The sequence below is a fragment of the Frankliniella occidentalis genome, unplaced genomic scaffold, assembly GCF_000697945.3.
Source record: "Frankliniella occidentalis isolate FOCC.00 unplaced genomic scaffold, Focc_3.1 Scaffold74, whole genome shotgun sequence".
NCBI classification, from domain to species: domain Eukaryota; kingdom Metazoa; phylum Arthropoda; class Insecta; order Thysanoptera; family Thripidae; genus Frankliniella; species Frankliniella occidentalis.
In genome coordinates this window covers 543,672-555,583 of record NW_026267204.1, presented here as the reverse complement: position 1 = coordinate 555,583, position 11,912 = coordinate 543,672, and the positions used below count along the sequence as shown (strand labels likewise).

The 11,912-nt window shown below is 48.8% G+C and overlaps 1 protein-coding gene across 14 annotated transcripts in view; it reads left to right on the top strand.

The window, feature by feature from the left end:
- The window catches only part of LOC113214237 (uncharacterized), a 28,577-nt gene that overhangs the window by 12,535 nt on the left and 4,130 nt on the right, over positions 1-11,912 (top strand). For 9 of the 14 annotated variants that reach the window (XM_052268683.1, XM_052268678.1, XM_052268682.1 and 6 more), the window contains 15 exons: positions 37-248; positions 1,406-5,743; positions 6,465-6,827; positions 7,041-7,240; positions 7,532-7,657; positions 8,130-8,222; positions 8,562-8,795; positions 8,886-8,966; positions 9,052-9,201; positions 9,291-9,591; positions 9,693-9,881; positions 9,994-10,107; positions 10,203-10,384; positions 10,522-11,025; positions 11,110-11,298. In XM_052268683.1, coding sequence (XP_052124643.1) covers positions 37-248; positions 1,406-5,743; positions 6,465-6,827; positions 7,041-7,240; positions 7,532-7,657; positions 8,130-8,222; positions 8,562-8,795; positions 8,886-8,966; positions 9,052-9,201; positions 9,291-9,591; positions 9,693-9,881; positions 9,994-10,107; positions 10,203-10,384; positions 10,522-11,025; positions 11,110-11,298 — 7,276 coding nt within the window. The remainder of the gene's footprint in view (positions 1-36; positions 249-1,405; positions 5,744-6,464; positions 6,828-7,040; positions 7,241-7,531; positions 7,658-8,129; positions 8,223-8,561; positions 8,796-8,885; positions 8,967-9,051; positions 9,202-9,290; positions 9,592-9,692; positions 9,882-9,993; positions 10,108-10,202; positions 10,385-10,521; positions 11,026-11,109; positions 11,299-11,912) is intronic. The other 5 variants (XM_052268685.1, XM_052268679.1, XM_052268680.1 and 2 more) reach the window with 5 other exon arrangements.

Here is an 11,912-nt window from a genome sequence, read left to right as displayed (position 1 = left end):
GTATTTATTTTATTATTGCGTTTATTTCTCTTCAAGCAGCTCAAAGCTATTGAATATGCAAGCTTTAGTTGATGACCAGGCAGGATCAGTGCCCTGGAGCACCGAAATGCTAGATTCCCAAGAGGCTGCAGATTTCCTTGCGCAGAAAAGTCAAGAAGATTCTGGAAAAATGTCTCGGAGTCGAAGTCAAGATGGGCGCAGATCTTCTGCATCCAATAGATACACTAGTTATTCCTCTGATGAAGACAGTAAGTTTTATCTGAACGATTCACAAGCTTCTCTTAATTTATTATCAACAGTGTTTTGTGTTAATGAAGGATTATGCAGTTGATGGTAGTGACCAAAAGTTGCTACTGTTTTTTGCATTTGTCTGACTTAATAACAGTGCTGTATTAATAATCAGAGGCTGATTTAAAATCAATGAAATAGCCTCATCAAAATGACTCTTGACTTTATGACTTCCAAAGTTTGGTGGCTGGCCAGAGGTGTGCGTTCGTGGTGTATGGTGTGTAGTTTAACCCTGTTGTTGCAAATTCTAATTATTTGTGTATTTCACCATGGTGGCTGGATGGCAATAGTTGCATGATTCGCTTTATGCTGCCAATTTTGTCTTGCGGGCTGTTCACCTCTAATTTGGCTGCATGTGAGTTCTTTTTTCTTTCTGTTCTTTTATGATTTTTTTGTAGTTAATATGGATGATAAATATTTAGTAAATTGTAGCTGATGTGATGTTGTCAAGCTAGACATTGTTCCTTGTTTGAATCTATCATTATGTTTCTTAAACTAACTTATGTATTTATTGCATGTCATTCAATTCCATGTTGCTTAAAATGATCTTGTTGTGTGTGCAAGATTATATTCTTCCGTAAATGTTCTGTGACGTGTGACCAGATCTAATCCACATTAAAGGACTAATTTGCCTTTTCTGTGGAGCTATTTCTGACTGCCAATCTAAGCTCTTTTGCACGAATTATTTAATTGATTGATTGACCTTTGCCATGTAAAAGTTTATAAACTTCAAATTCTGTCAATATACAGTAGGTTTGCCCTTTAAAATAAGTGTTGTATTTATCGGTAAGGAGGTAAAGAACCTATGTAAATTTATGCATTATTTTAACGATTGGTTCCTTTGTGCCCAAATTTGACTTAATTCCGCCAATTATTTTCAAAATAGGAATCAACTGTGTGTTTCTCTCACTCAAAATAATTGTCTTCTTCGTTCACTGTTCCTGAGTCCTTGACTTAAATGCTGACATTGGTTGCCTTGAGAAATTTGTTTTCTTCTATTTCTTTAGTTGTTTAGTTGTTTCTATATATAATTGTCTCCTGAGTAATGTTCGGCACGGTTTAGCTTGTGTAGGTGGCCCTCTCTCACGTTGCACTTCCCTGTCTTTGTCACTTGTAGTTGGAGACACCCGTGAGCCCCGCAAGCGGTCGCGGAGACCATCCCAGTCAAACAGATCGCGGCGCAGCAGTACCGAGGAGAAGACGTCCCGGAAGGCAGTTTCTTTCGAATCCCCTACCGGTGGGCAAGAAGCGAGGAACAACTTTCAGCATGGCAATGGTCAGGTGGCCGACACCAACTCGGCGCGGGACATCAGTCAGAGAGGATACAATGAATGGAATCATACGGTAGAAAGGCCGAGTAGACAGGAGACTTCTTCAAGGGGCATGGAAATGCACCGTGGACTGTATGAAGATCGTTACTTCTCTGGGAAGTGTTCAGACAGTGGTTATGACACCCTCCAAAATGGAATAGGATTCAATGCCAGTGGCGATACGATTCACAGAAGCCAACTGAGATTAAAATCTCAAGGACTGGAACAACAGCCAAGTTCACAAAAAAATGCGGCTTCCTCCAATACTGAAACGAAACTCGATGAAACAGCAATTGTCAAGGAGTTCTCATTTCAGTATGTCAAGAATAAAACCCAAAACAATCCTAATTTACTAGAAGGAACCAAATCTCTCTCAAGAAATTTAGTTTCTAATAGGAAAAAAATGTTTGAGGACCAACTTTGCCCAAGTGGAGGCTCTCAAGGATCATTAGAGTATCTAAATGAAATTTCTGAACATCAAATTCGCTCGAGGTCAATCCTAAATAATTTTGTCTTTGGTGATGATTCCTTCAAAGAACCAGTTGTGGAGGAACCAAAGTACCCAAAGTCTGTCAAAGACCTACTCGCAGACTTTGAAAAGAAGTCAAAATTAGCTAAAGAGAAAGCTGCTGAACTTGAACGGAAGTCTGAAGAAGAAGCAAGGAGATATGTGTTTAGTGACACTGAAACCTTAATGTATGACACCTCAAGTGACCCTGAAATCTTGACAGAGCCTGCTGCCTTCAGAAATCGGCGTTTAGCCGCCCAGTCGAATAAATTTCCCCAAGAAGAAGATGAGGACGGTGAAGTAGCTGCTGCTCTTGGGAGGCGGGAACAATTTGTGAGTGCCTGTCGAGACTTGGGCAAGAAAAAAAGCGATGACTGCAGGGAGTCCAAACACTTTGCAGCGCCGACCGCTTCCGACTGCAGCACTCCTCCGCTCCCCAAGACCACTGAAGAGAAGACCCTGGAGTGCAAGACCCCCGACATGGCGGCCATGCGGGCCACCGAGGAGTTCAAGAACGACGAGTTCCAGTCGAACGACCAGCAGGCGGAGGAGCACTACCTGCCCATGACGCCCTCCAAGAAGATCCTCTCCGACTCGACCATGTTCAACCACTCCTCCTCGACGCTGTTCGAGCCCGAGGAGAACTCGTACGTGGAGATGACGACGGGTGGCCTCTCCCGGTCGCTGCTGGCGCCTGGGGGCGGCGGCCTCTTCAGCCCGGGCCTCCCCGGCAGCGCCTCCAGGAACATCCTGGCCGGCAGCCTGCTGGCCCCGGACAGCAGCGCGTTCGGCACGTACTCGGGCCAGTCGCACTACGAGCTCATGTACCGCGCGGGCGCGCACGAGCCGCTGTACATGGAGGTGAGCTCCGCGTCGTCGGACCTGGCGGCCGCCAAGCAGGACGAGGCGCAGGACCTGCCGCCGCCGCACCACGCCCGCCAGTACAGCAACTGCTCCGCGCACCGCGCCACGCCCACGCGCACGCCCGACACGCAGTCCGTGGCCAACGAGGACGCGGACAACATCCCGCCCACCCCGCCGCGGCTCATCCTGCCGGACATCCTCAACTCGTCCGCCTCCTCCTTCCAGCAGCAGGCCTCCGTCAAGTCGGAGAGCTCGGACGCGGACGACGAGGCGTCCAAGGACCTGGACTCGCTGGACACGCCGCGGCACAAGCGCTTCAGCCTGTCGGACACCTTCCGGCCCGCTTCCTACTACCTGGGCGCCAGCCTGGGCGCCAGCCGCGGCAGCAGCGGCCCTGACCTGGGCCGGCCGCCCTTCCTGGGGGAGACCAGCAGCACCCACGAGCACCACGACTCGTCCGACAGCGAGCTCGTGTCCCCGCCGCCCATCCCCACCAGCCCGCCGCCCCTCGATGACCTCGACACCTCACTCGACATCCACGACTCGTCCCTCGACGTCCCCAACAAGACCAGGCTGTCGCCCATCCACTCCAAGACGAACAGCATCGCGAGCCAGAACGGCGACCTCCCCTCGCCCGCCTGGAAGCACAAGGCGCGCACCGCCGTGGACGAGGCCGTGCAGGAGGCGTTGCAGGACGCCCTCGACGACGTCCTGGACGACGACGCGGCGGGCACCCTTTCGCGCAGCAGGCGCAGGCTCGCGTCGGACGATCTCCTGGACCGCCTCGACGACCCGGCGTACATCTCCAAGGCGGCCGTGAGGACTTCCCTCGACTCGATCGGCAGGCGGAGCGGCGTGGCCCTGGATGCACTGGGGCTCGACGAGTACCTCAGCGGGCTGCAAGTCGCCTCGCCCTCGCCGTCGTCTTCCTCGGGACGGCACTTCTTTAGCAACACCAACAACACCATGAACAAGAGCCAGGCTTCGACCCAGGACGACGAGATCCTGTACGAGAACCTGCAGGAAGTCTTCTCGCCAGCCACAGAGCCTCCACCGCCCCCGCAACACCAGCTCCAGCAACAACACCAACAGCAACAACACCAACAGCAACAACACCAACAGCAACAACACCAACAGCAACAACATCAACAGCAACAACCTTCACGCCCTACACACTTTCCGGGCGGCAGCAACAGCAGCAGCTTCGACCAGGGTGCCGCCAGGGGGGCGGCCAGGCAGTCCACCAACACGCCGACCATGACCCCGGCGGGCGCCGAGCAGCAGCAGCAGCAGTCCGGGGGACAGACCACGCCGCTGCAAGAGCGGCCGCAGTCCAGGGCGGGCGCTGCCGGCCCTGCCGCCGGCCCTGCCCACGAGGACCAGGGCGACCAGCTGGGGGGCGCGCCGTACTACTACTCGGACCTGCTGCGGGGCGGCGCCGGCGCGGAGGAGGCGGCCGCGGGCGGGCTGGCGGCGGCCGCGGAGCGCGAGCGCAGCCTGGCCGCGGCGCGCACGCAGAGCTCGGGGCGCTCGCGGCTGCAGCCGCTCAACAACCAGCGCAGCAACAACCAGCCGCAGCGCTGGGGGGAGCGCGCCGACGCGCAGCACCTCGACGTCAAGCGCAACGACGTGGGCCGCAAGGTGAACCCCATCCGCGGTCCGTCGGACGCGCTGGCCGCCGGGCCCTCGCCGTCGGACCGCCTCGCCGAGGACGTACGCCACACGTCCGAGTCGTTCCTGGGCGCCGAGAAGTGCGGGCGCGTGGACCAGCGCAACCTGTACGAGGCGGACACGCTGCAGCGCACGCGCCGCGCCCAAGCGCGCCCGCACCACCAGCAGCGCGCGCACACACCCGACTTATTCCTCGAGCACAACCTGTACCCCAACGGGCTGCGGGACAAGCGGCGCCGCAGCCGCTCCGTGGAGGGCCTGCTGGACGAGCCGGGGCTGTCGCCGCCGCACCAGCCGCAGCAGCAGCAGCACCAGGCGCGGCAGTACCACCACCAGCAGCAGCAGCCCGTGAGCCAGGCGGGCGGAGCGGGTGGAGCGGGTGCCGACATGGACATGTGGGAGGAGGACTCGCTGTGGCGCGAGAGCCTGCGGCGGGTCAGCCTGCGCCACACGCGCTCCCTCGACAACCTGGACGACGGCCCCGCCGGCCCCGCCACGCCGACCTCGCCGCCGGCCTCGACGGCGACCTCGCCACCCGCGGCCGCCGTGACCATGAGGGCGCCCCGCCCGGGGACCCTGTACACGAGCGCGAGCGCGCGGCGGCGCAGCGAGCCCCCCGCGGGCGCACCGCGGCCGGGGGCGGGCCCGGGGGCGGCCGCCAAACACTACGAGGACTACCGGGAGGCGCGCGCCCCGCCCGACGACAGGGACGACGGCGTACACTACGAGAGGCTCGCCAGGTTCACGTCGGAGAGCCTCGAGCGCTCGCGCCGGGGGCAGACCTACCTGGACGGTTACGTCTGGGACGAGGACCAGGAGACGTTCCGGGTACCGCAGCAACAGCAACAGCAACAACAGGAGCAGCAGCAGCAGCAACAACACAAGCAGCAACACCAACCCACCACGAACGCCAACAACAACGTGCCCAAGATGAAGCCTTTTTTAGAGGTTGGCCCGCCTCCACCATCTACCCAGGTCCAGGTCGGTGGGGGGGCGGGGTCTCAGGCCCGGGGCCGCTCGCGGGCGTGCACGGACGAGGCGGAGCAGTCCCAGCGCGTGGACCAGCGGCAGCAACGGCGGCAGGCGGGCTCAACACCAGTGGGTACGTGATCGTGTTGCTCAGCGGCGGCTGACGAGGCGAGGCGAGACGAGGCGAGACGAGGCGAGAACAGGGGGAGCAACTTATTTATTTATAAGTATTGTGTACATGGCCCAAACTTTTATGTATTCTCCAAAACAAAACAACTATGCGGTTTGTTTTCTAATTTGCACATTTCTGTAGATATTTTATTTCTCACATTCGCACAGATAATGCATTTCTCCTTACACGGCACTTTTGTTTTGCACAATCACCCGATTTTCTGTTTGCGATTTTAACTTTTCTTTATCATTGTGGGTCTCATATGTAAATTTTTGCATATCTGCGTAGCAGTAGAAATGTGTGCTGGATCTATGCTTTCACAGTAACTTACCATCGTTTGTTCGTTTGTGTGAGTTTATAACTTTATGCCTAGAAGTTTTGTATTTGCTTCCACCCTGGGATGGGTCTAAAATTAGATGACTAGACCAAGCGTTTCGATCACTGCAATGGGCTTTAAAGTCAAACAATTAATTACAAAAATTGAGATATTAGAATTTAATTGAGAATTTTTACTGCTGTAGTGCAAACTTGGAAGTATCATATTTTCCTTTCTATATTTTGAAAAGAGTAGTAGCCAATAAGATACATGATACCATACACCACGACCACGCCCATGCGCGCACCTAGCTCACCTATCAGCATTGGGAAGCTGACCATGGCTGTTTCACTTCCTGTTCCCTAGTGTCCTTGTCCCTGTCGGCGGCCGGCTCGGCGCGCGACTTTGTGGGGCAGGTGCCGCAGCTGGGGCTCAGTCAGCAGCACCTGGCGCTCAGTCAGCAGCACCTGGCGCTCGGTCAGCAGCAGGTGCCGCAGCTGGGGCAGGGGCTCGGCCTCGGCCTGGCGCTCAGGCAGCAGCACCTGGCGCTCGGTCAGCAGCAGGTGCCGCAGCTGGGGCAGGGGCTCGGCCTCGGCCTGGCGCTCAGCCAGCAGCACCTGGCGCTCAGTCAGCAGCACCTGGCCGAGGCCGCAGCACAGGCAGCGCCGCCGAGGGACGCCACCAGGGCCCTCTCGTCCTTGTCAGCGCGCATCAACTCTCTGGACAGAGGCAAGGAGAGACGAAACGTTAAAAAAAGAGCCTTTCCAACGAAATTTACTACATGTTTTTATCCAAAATTTATTAATCAAACAAGGCCCAAAGAGCTACTTGTTCCATAGTGGGCAGATGCTACTTTTTCAAACTAAGAAAATAAAATAATTATTATAATTAAATATTTGAACAAGTAACATTTTAAATAACTTTTTCTATTTTGCTTTACAGAGATTACCGCACTCAGCCGAAGCCAAACAATGGAACTCTCAACTCCAGAGAGTCTGGCAAGTCCAGACAGCTCGACGAGCCCACCAAGTCCTGGTGACTTCTTAGAGCTGATTAGACCAAGGACTTGGGAAAGTCTCGAAGTTCAGGAGGCTCGTGCAAAGGAAGCGTTGGAGTTTCGTGAGGCTTACCAAGCTCACAAGGTGAGCAAAAACAGCATAGCATAGCATTTATATGTTTCGTTATTTTTATGCTAAAAAGTCTGACGCGGTAGATTCTAGTTTCTCTGAAGTTGTTATTAATTTTACATGGTAGCCTTCCTAATTCAATGTATGGTTTAATATTTTTAGATGTTTGACATCACATGTCTCACTGTTTCTGTAGTTAAAATGTAGTGACTGCATGTCTACCCTCAACTTTTATTTTGTAGCGATCTGTAGTTTTTTATCAGCCTGTTTCTGTTTGCATGTGCTTATTTTTGGAGTTTTGTTTAGGTATCTGCTGGAGAACTGCTTGGACGAACTCATGAAGAACTAGTCCTATTACTCATCCAATTGCGCAGAGCTAGTGCTGCTGTTTGCAAAGCAATGGAGTCTTGTCACATGGAAATTGAAACACAGGTCTGCTTCTATAATTAGATTAATCTCCTACTCTTTCTGTAAGACAATTCATCAGTCAATGCAATTTCATCAGCTTCAATAAAATGGTGCTTTAATCAGATTTTTTTAAATGTCACCTATGTGGTTGACATGATTATGGGGAAAGCTAGGATTTTTAAGTAGAGCAACATATAATACTGACTGTTGTAAGTGAGAGAACTATTTACTCACTCATTTACTAAGAGGTTCTAAAAAATATGGTTTATTAGTACTTTAGTTTTGTCATACTCTATGTTGTATAACCTGTTGGTAAATGTTGCATGAATAGCATCCTTTATTATAATTCACTTGCATGATTATTTTCCCCTTCATTTCCCCTTTATTTTTTTAATTTTTTTTTCTTAGTTTTGTAGAAATTGTGTGTATGTTTTTTGTTTTTTTTTATGCCTCTGGTTTTCCATTACCAACTGTGTGTTGTGCTTTTGCTTTACAGGCCCGTTTGTCAGAGCTTGATACACCAAAGCAAATGGAACATTTACAAAGATTGGAAGATCTCAAAAAACAGTTGATTGAACTGGAAAAGCAGGTAAATAGTTGTGAGAGTGGATCCACTGTAGCAGGTTTATTTAGGGCTTATACTGGTCAGGGAAGTCAGGGAATAGTCATGGATATTTTATCTGGGTAGGGAAAAAATTTTAAGGGGACTGCAAATGCTATCCGTGGCCCCTTGGCGGTACAATAACAATCTAATTACTGTACATCCTGGATTTCCTGTATTTAATGAACAATAACCTCTCATTTAAGATGAAAAAGTCAGGGAAAATCATGATGTTTTGGTCTAGAAGTAAGGGAAACGTTGGGAAAGATAGGAATGGGACTCCGATCTCACACCGCCATTTTAACCGTGTTCCTCTTCTCCTTACAGCATGAGAAAGGGAAGCCTCTGGTGAACTTGGTGGACAATATGGTGAAACTGGGCTCCCTGTACCATAATGGCACACCCACATCTGGTCTAATGGGATCGTCAAGTATCCAAACACTCAGTGGTGTTCCTGCGCGTGAGCGACTTGAGTTCAACTATAAAGTTCAGGAGCAGCGCCTCCTAGCTGAGGAGCGACGGGACTGGGATCGCTTCAGCCCAGACTATGGACAGCTTCAGGTATCCATTGTAGTCTGCAACAACTCATGACAATACTTGAAAACCCACAAGAAGAGTAAAATTATTTCATGTCAATTATTTTTGTTTTAGGCAAAAGTGCAACAGTTATATCGCTTGGATCAAGAGATGCAAGAAGAATCTCACACATTACAAAATTTACAAATAGATAAGGTAATTTGATCTTTCTTTCTCACTCTTTCCCTCTATGTCTCTCTTTAATTTTATTGCCCTAATGGATGAATCAATGTCCTTTTAGGAACTTGTGGAAAGAGCTCTTGCAGGAATACGTTTAAAGCTAGCAACATCTCAGATCCCACCTAATCTCAGAGACACATATAGAAAACAACAAAGGCTCTTGGAACGAGAGCTAAGTAGAGTTCGTCTTTTATTGGCCCATAACTCAAAGGTGTGCTATGCTGTGTTGACTGTGACCTCGTTACCCTTTGCTAAATTTATCTTGGTTTTAATCAGCCTTTCTTTACCTTTAAATTTTAGAAATTAGAGGAAACTGTTGCTGAAAACGCCAGACTTGAGCAAGAACTTGTTATTCTACGTCAGAAGCTACAGACGTCCCGACAGAATTCATTTTCCTCCCCTCCACTTGGAATGGTGGATGCTGACTATCCATTAACTTCTGAGGATCCTCAAAATCCCACGGCTCAGTTGGAGGCTGAGCTTAAACGTGTGCAACTTATCATGGGAGATTTGCACAGACAGAGACAAGAAATTAGCGTAGCTGTAAAACAACTGACTGAAAAGTCAGACCCTGTTCGCCCTGGTCCAACTGGAGTTGCTGGTTAGTAAATTTAAATTTTAAATGCTCTATGTTTTTCCTTAGTTAAACTTGAATGTCAGATTTTGGTTTGATGTAACGCTGGGCACAATGTGATAATCTAGGTGCCGGCCCCATTCTAGGAAAGAAGAAGCAGCAAAGTTCATGGGTGGAAACGGACTTGGACTCCCTTGTTTCTAAAGACACGGGACACGGTTCACAACCTACTAGCCCCGTCTCGACGACAGGAAGTACCCCTTCTACAACCAGCACCATTCCATTGTACGTCAATACGGGGATGGACAAAGGTCAAGGTACTAAAAATGCCAGACATTGACATGGCCAGTTTTATCCATACACTCTTGTGACTACAAATATTTGGACACATTCTTATCTATTCCATTCTGTACTTTTTTATTTCTGAAGCAAGTGGCACAGAAGAAGAAGCTCTCACACTTCTTACCCTCAATGAAGCATCAGGTACAAGTCTCAGCCAAATTGAACTCAGTGAAGCCGATGACCGTATGAAGAGATTTTATGGTATGCTTTAAATTATCTTAAATTACTTACATTAGAATGAGTTACAGTTTATTAAATTGGTCTTTCATTTGGATTTTTGTTGTTGAAAATTTCAGGAATTATACCTAAAGAAAAGCAACAAGAGTTCAAAACTGTGCGAATTGTGAAGCGAGAGTCAGAGCGCCGTCAAAGAGACAGAGATCGTAGTGGTAACATAGGAATTCCCTTACTTGGGTCAAACGGGAAACGAGTAGCACTGTATGAAGATCAGAATGAAAACAGTGTTACCATTATGGAGGCAAGTTTGAAATTTCAAATTAAAGAACACACAATTCTGTTAGAAAATTGAAAATAAATTTTATGTTGTCTGTAGAAAATTGAAACTGAATTTTATGTTCTCTGTAATGTAATTTGCTTGTCTTGGTTTTATTGCAGCGTCCAGAGCAGGCTGATTTGGGACAGTTGATAGAGAGTGAAGAGGGGGCTTCTGCCTTTGCACACGTTTCCAATCATCATGAAACGATGGGTATTACTGCAACTAGCTCAACGTCTTCCTCACTTTGCAGTAGTGAACTAATTTTGTCAACTGTGTCATCTTCTATGACTTCCTCTGCCACTAATACAAGTACCACCACAGCAGTGGCTTCTTCTTCAAATTTCATGAGTAACAGCTGGGCACAGGAAACATCCAGTAGCCAAGCTCTAGATGAAGCCATGGCCCAGCTTGATGATGAATTAGAAATGAGTGATAGCTCAGTTTTCCAACGTTCACTGTCTCTTCCAAGAGGCTTTGGCAAAACAAATGCTCAAGGTATAGAAGTTGAAGCTGTCTCTAGTGTGGGATCCTACAATTCACCCTCCAAAAAAGCAATGGTTGCATCAGCTCCAGGAAGTGAAACCAATCTCTTGCTGGCCGGAATTCGTAGACAAAGAGTTCGGGTATGTTTAAATGATAACTTTGGAACCTTTTGGTCTCTAGCCCAGTAGTGTCCGTTACTGTTAAAACTTCATGCTCCATTTCAGTTTGATACTCACTCTGGCAGTGGGAGCGAGAGTAATACAAGCAGTCCTAGTGGTTCTCGTCCTTTATCTGCAAGAGAACAATTATTTGGCAGTTCAGCCAACGAACACCTATCCACTGGCTATTCCATGCTCGGTCTAGCTTCACGGGAAACTTCACCTCAGATGAGCCCAGTGTTTGCACATCATGCGGTATGTAGTTCAACAGTTACTCTAGTGTAGTTACAACTGCAAGATTTTGAACAAAGTAAACACCTTGAAACAATGCTTCCTCAACCACACTTGATTGCAGCTTTTAAAAATTTAAGACACGGTGAATCTATTCTGAGGGTTTGTTAAAATTTATGGGGGCCCCCAGGACAAAAAACTTTGAAAATTGGGAAAGTATGTAAATTCAAGAATTGAAGAACGTTCTCTTTCTATTTTTTCTTCTTCAAGTAATAAGGTTTTCTTTGAGTGCACACAGTTTTTATGGCCTCATATTTCAAAGTTTTGAGTCCTAGGTCTCTTTAATTCATGTCTATTATATGGGAGATCCCTTAATGTACTGTCTTTGTCTTTCAATTGTAATGAGAAGCCTCTGGTGATTGGTAGTCTATTGTGAATAGTTTCTCTGATAAAAGTACTAAATGAGTGTATTTGAAATGGTTGTGGCTCAGATGCCCCTGGGGATAGAGGTCTTTGCGTGATGGTTAGGTTTTGTACCAAATCTTTATAGAATCTAAAAAGAATTCTAAAAAATGTTACGTATGTGAAACAATATTTTCATAAGAATCTACCTTTTGAAACTGGAGAGAAATGATCAA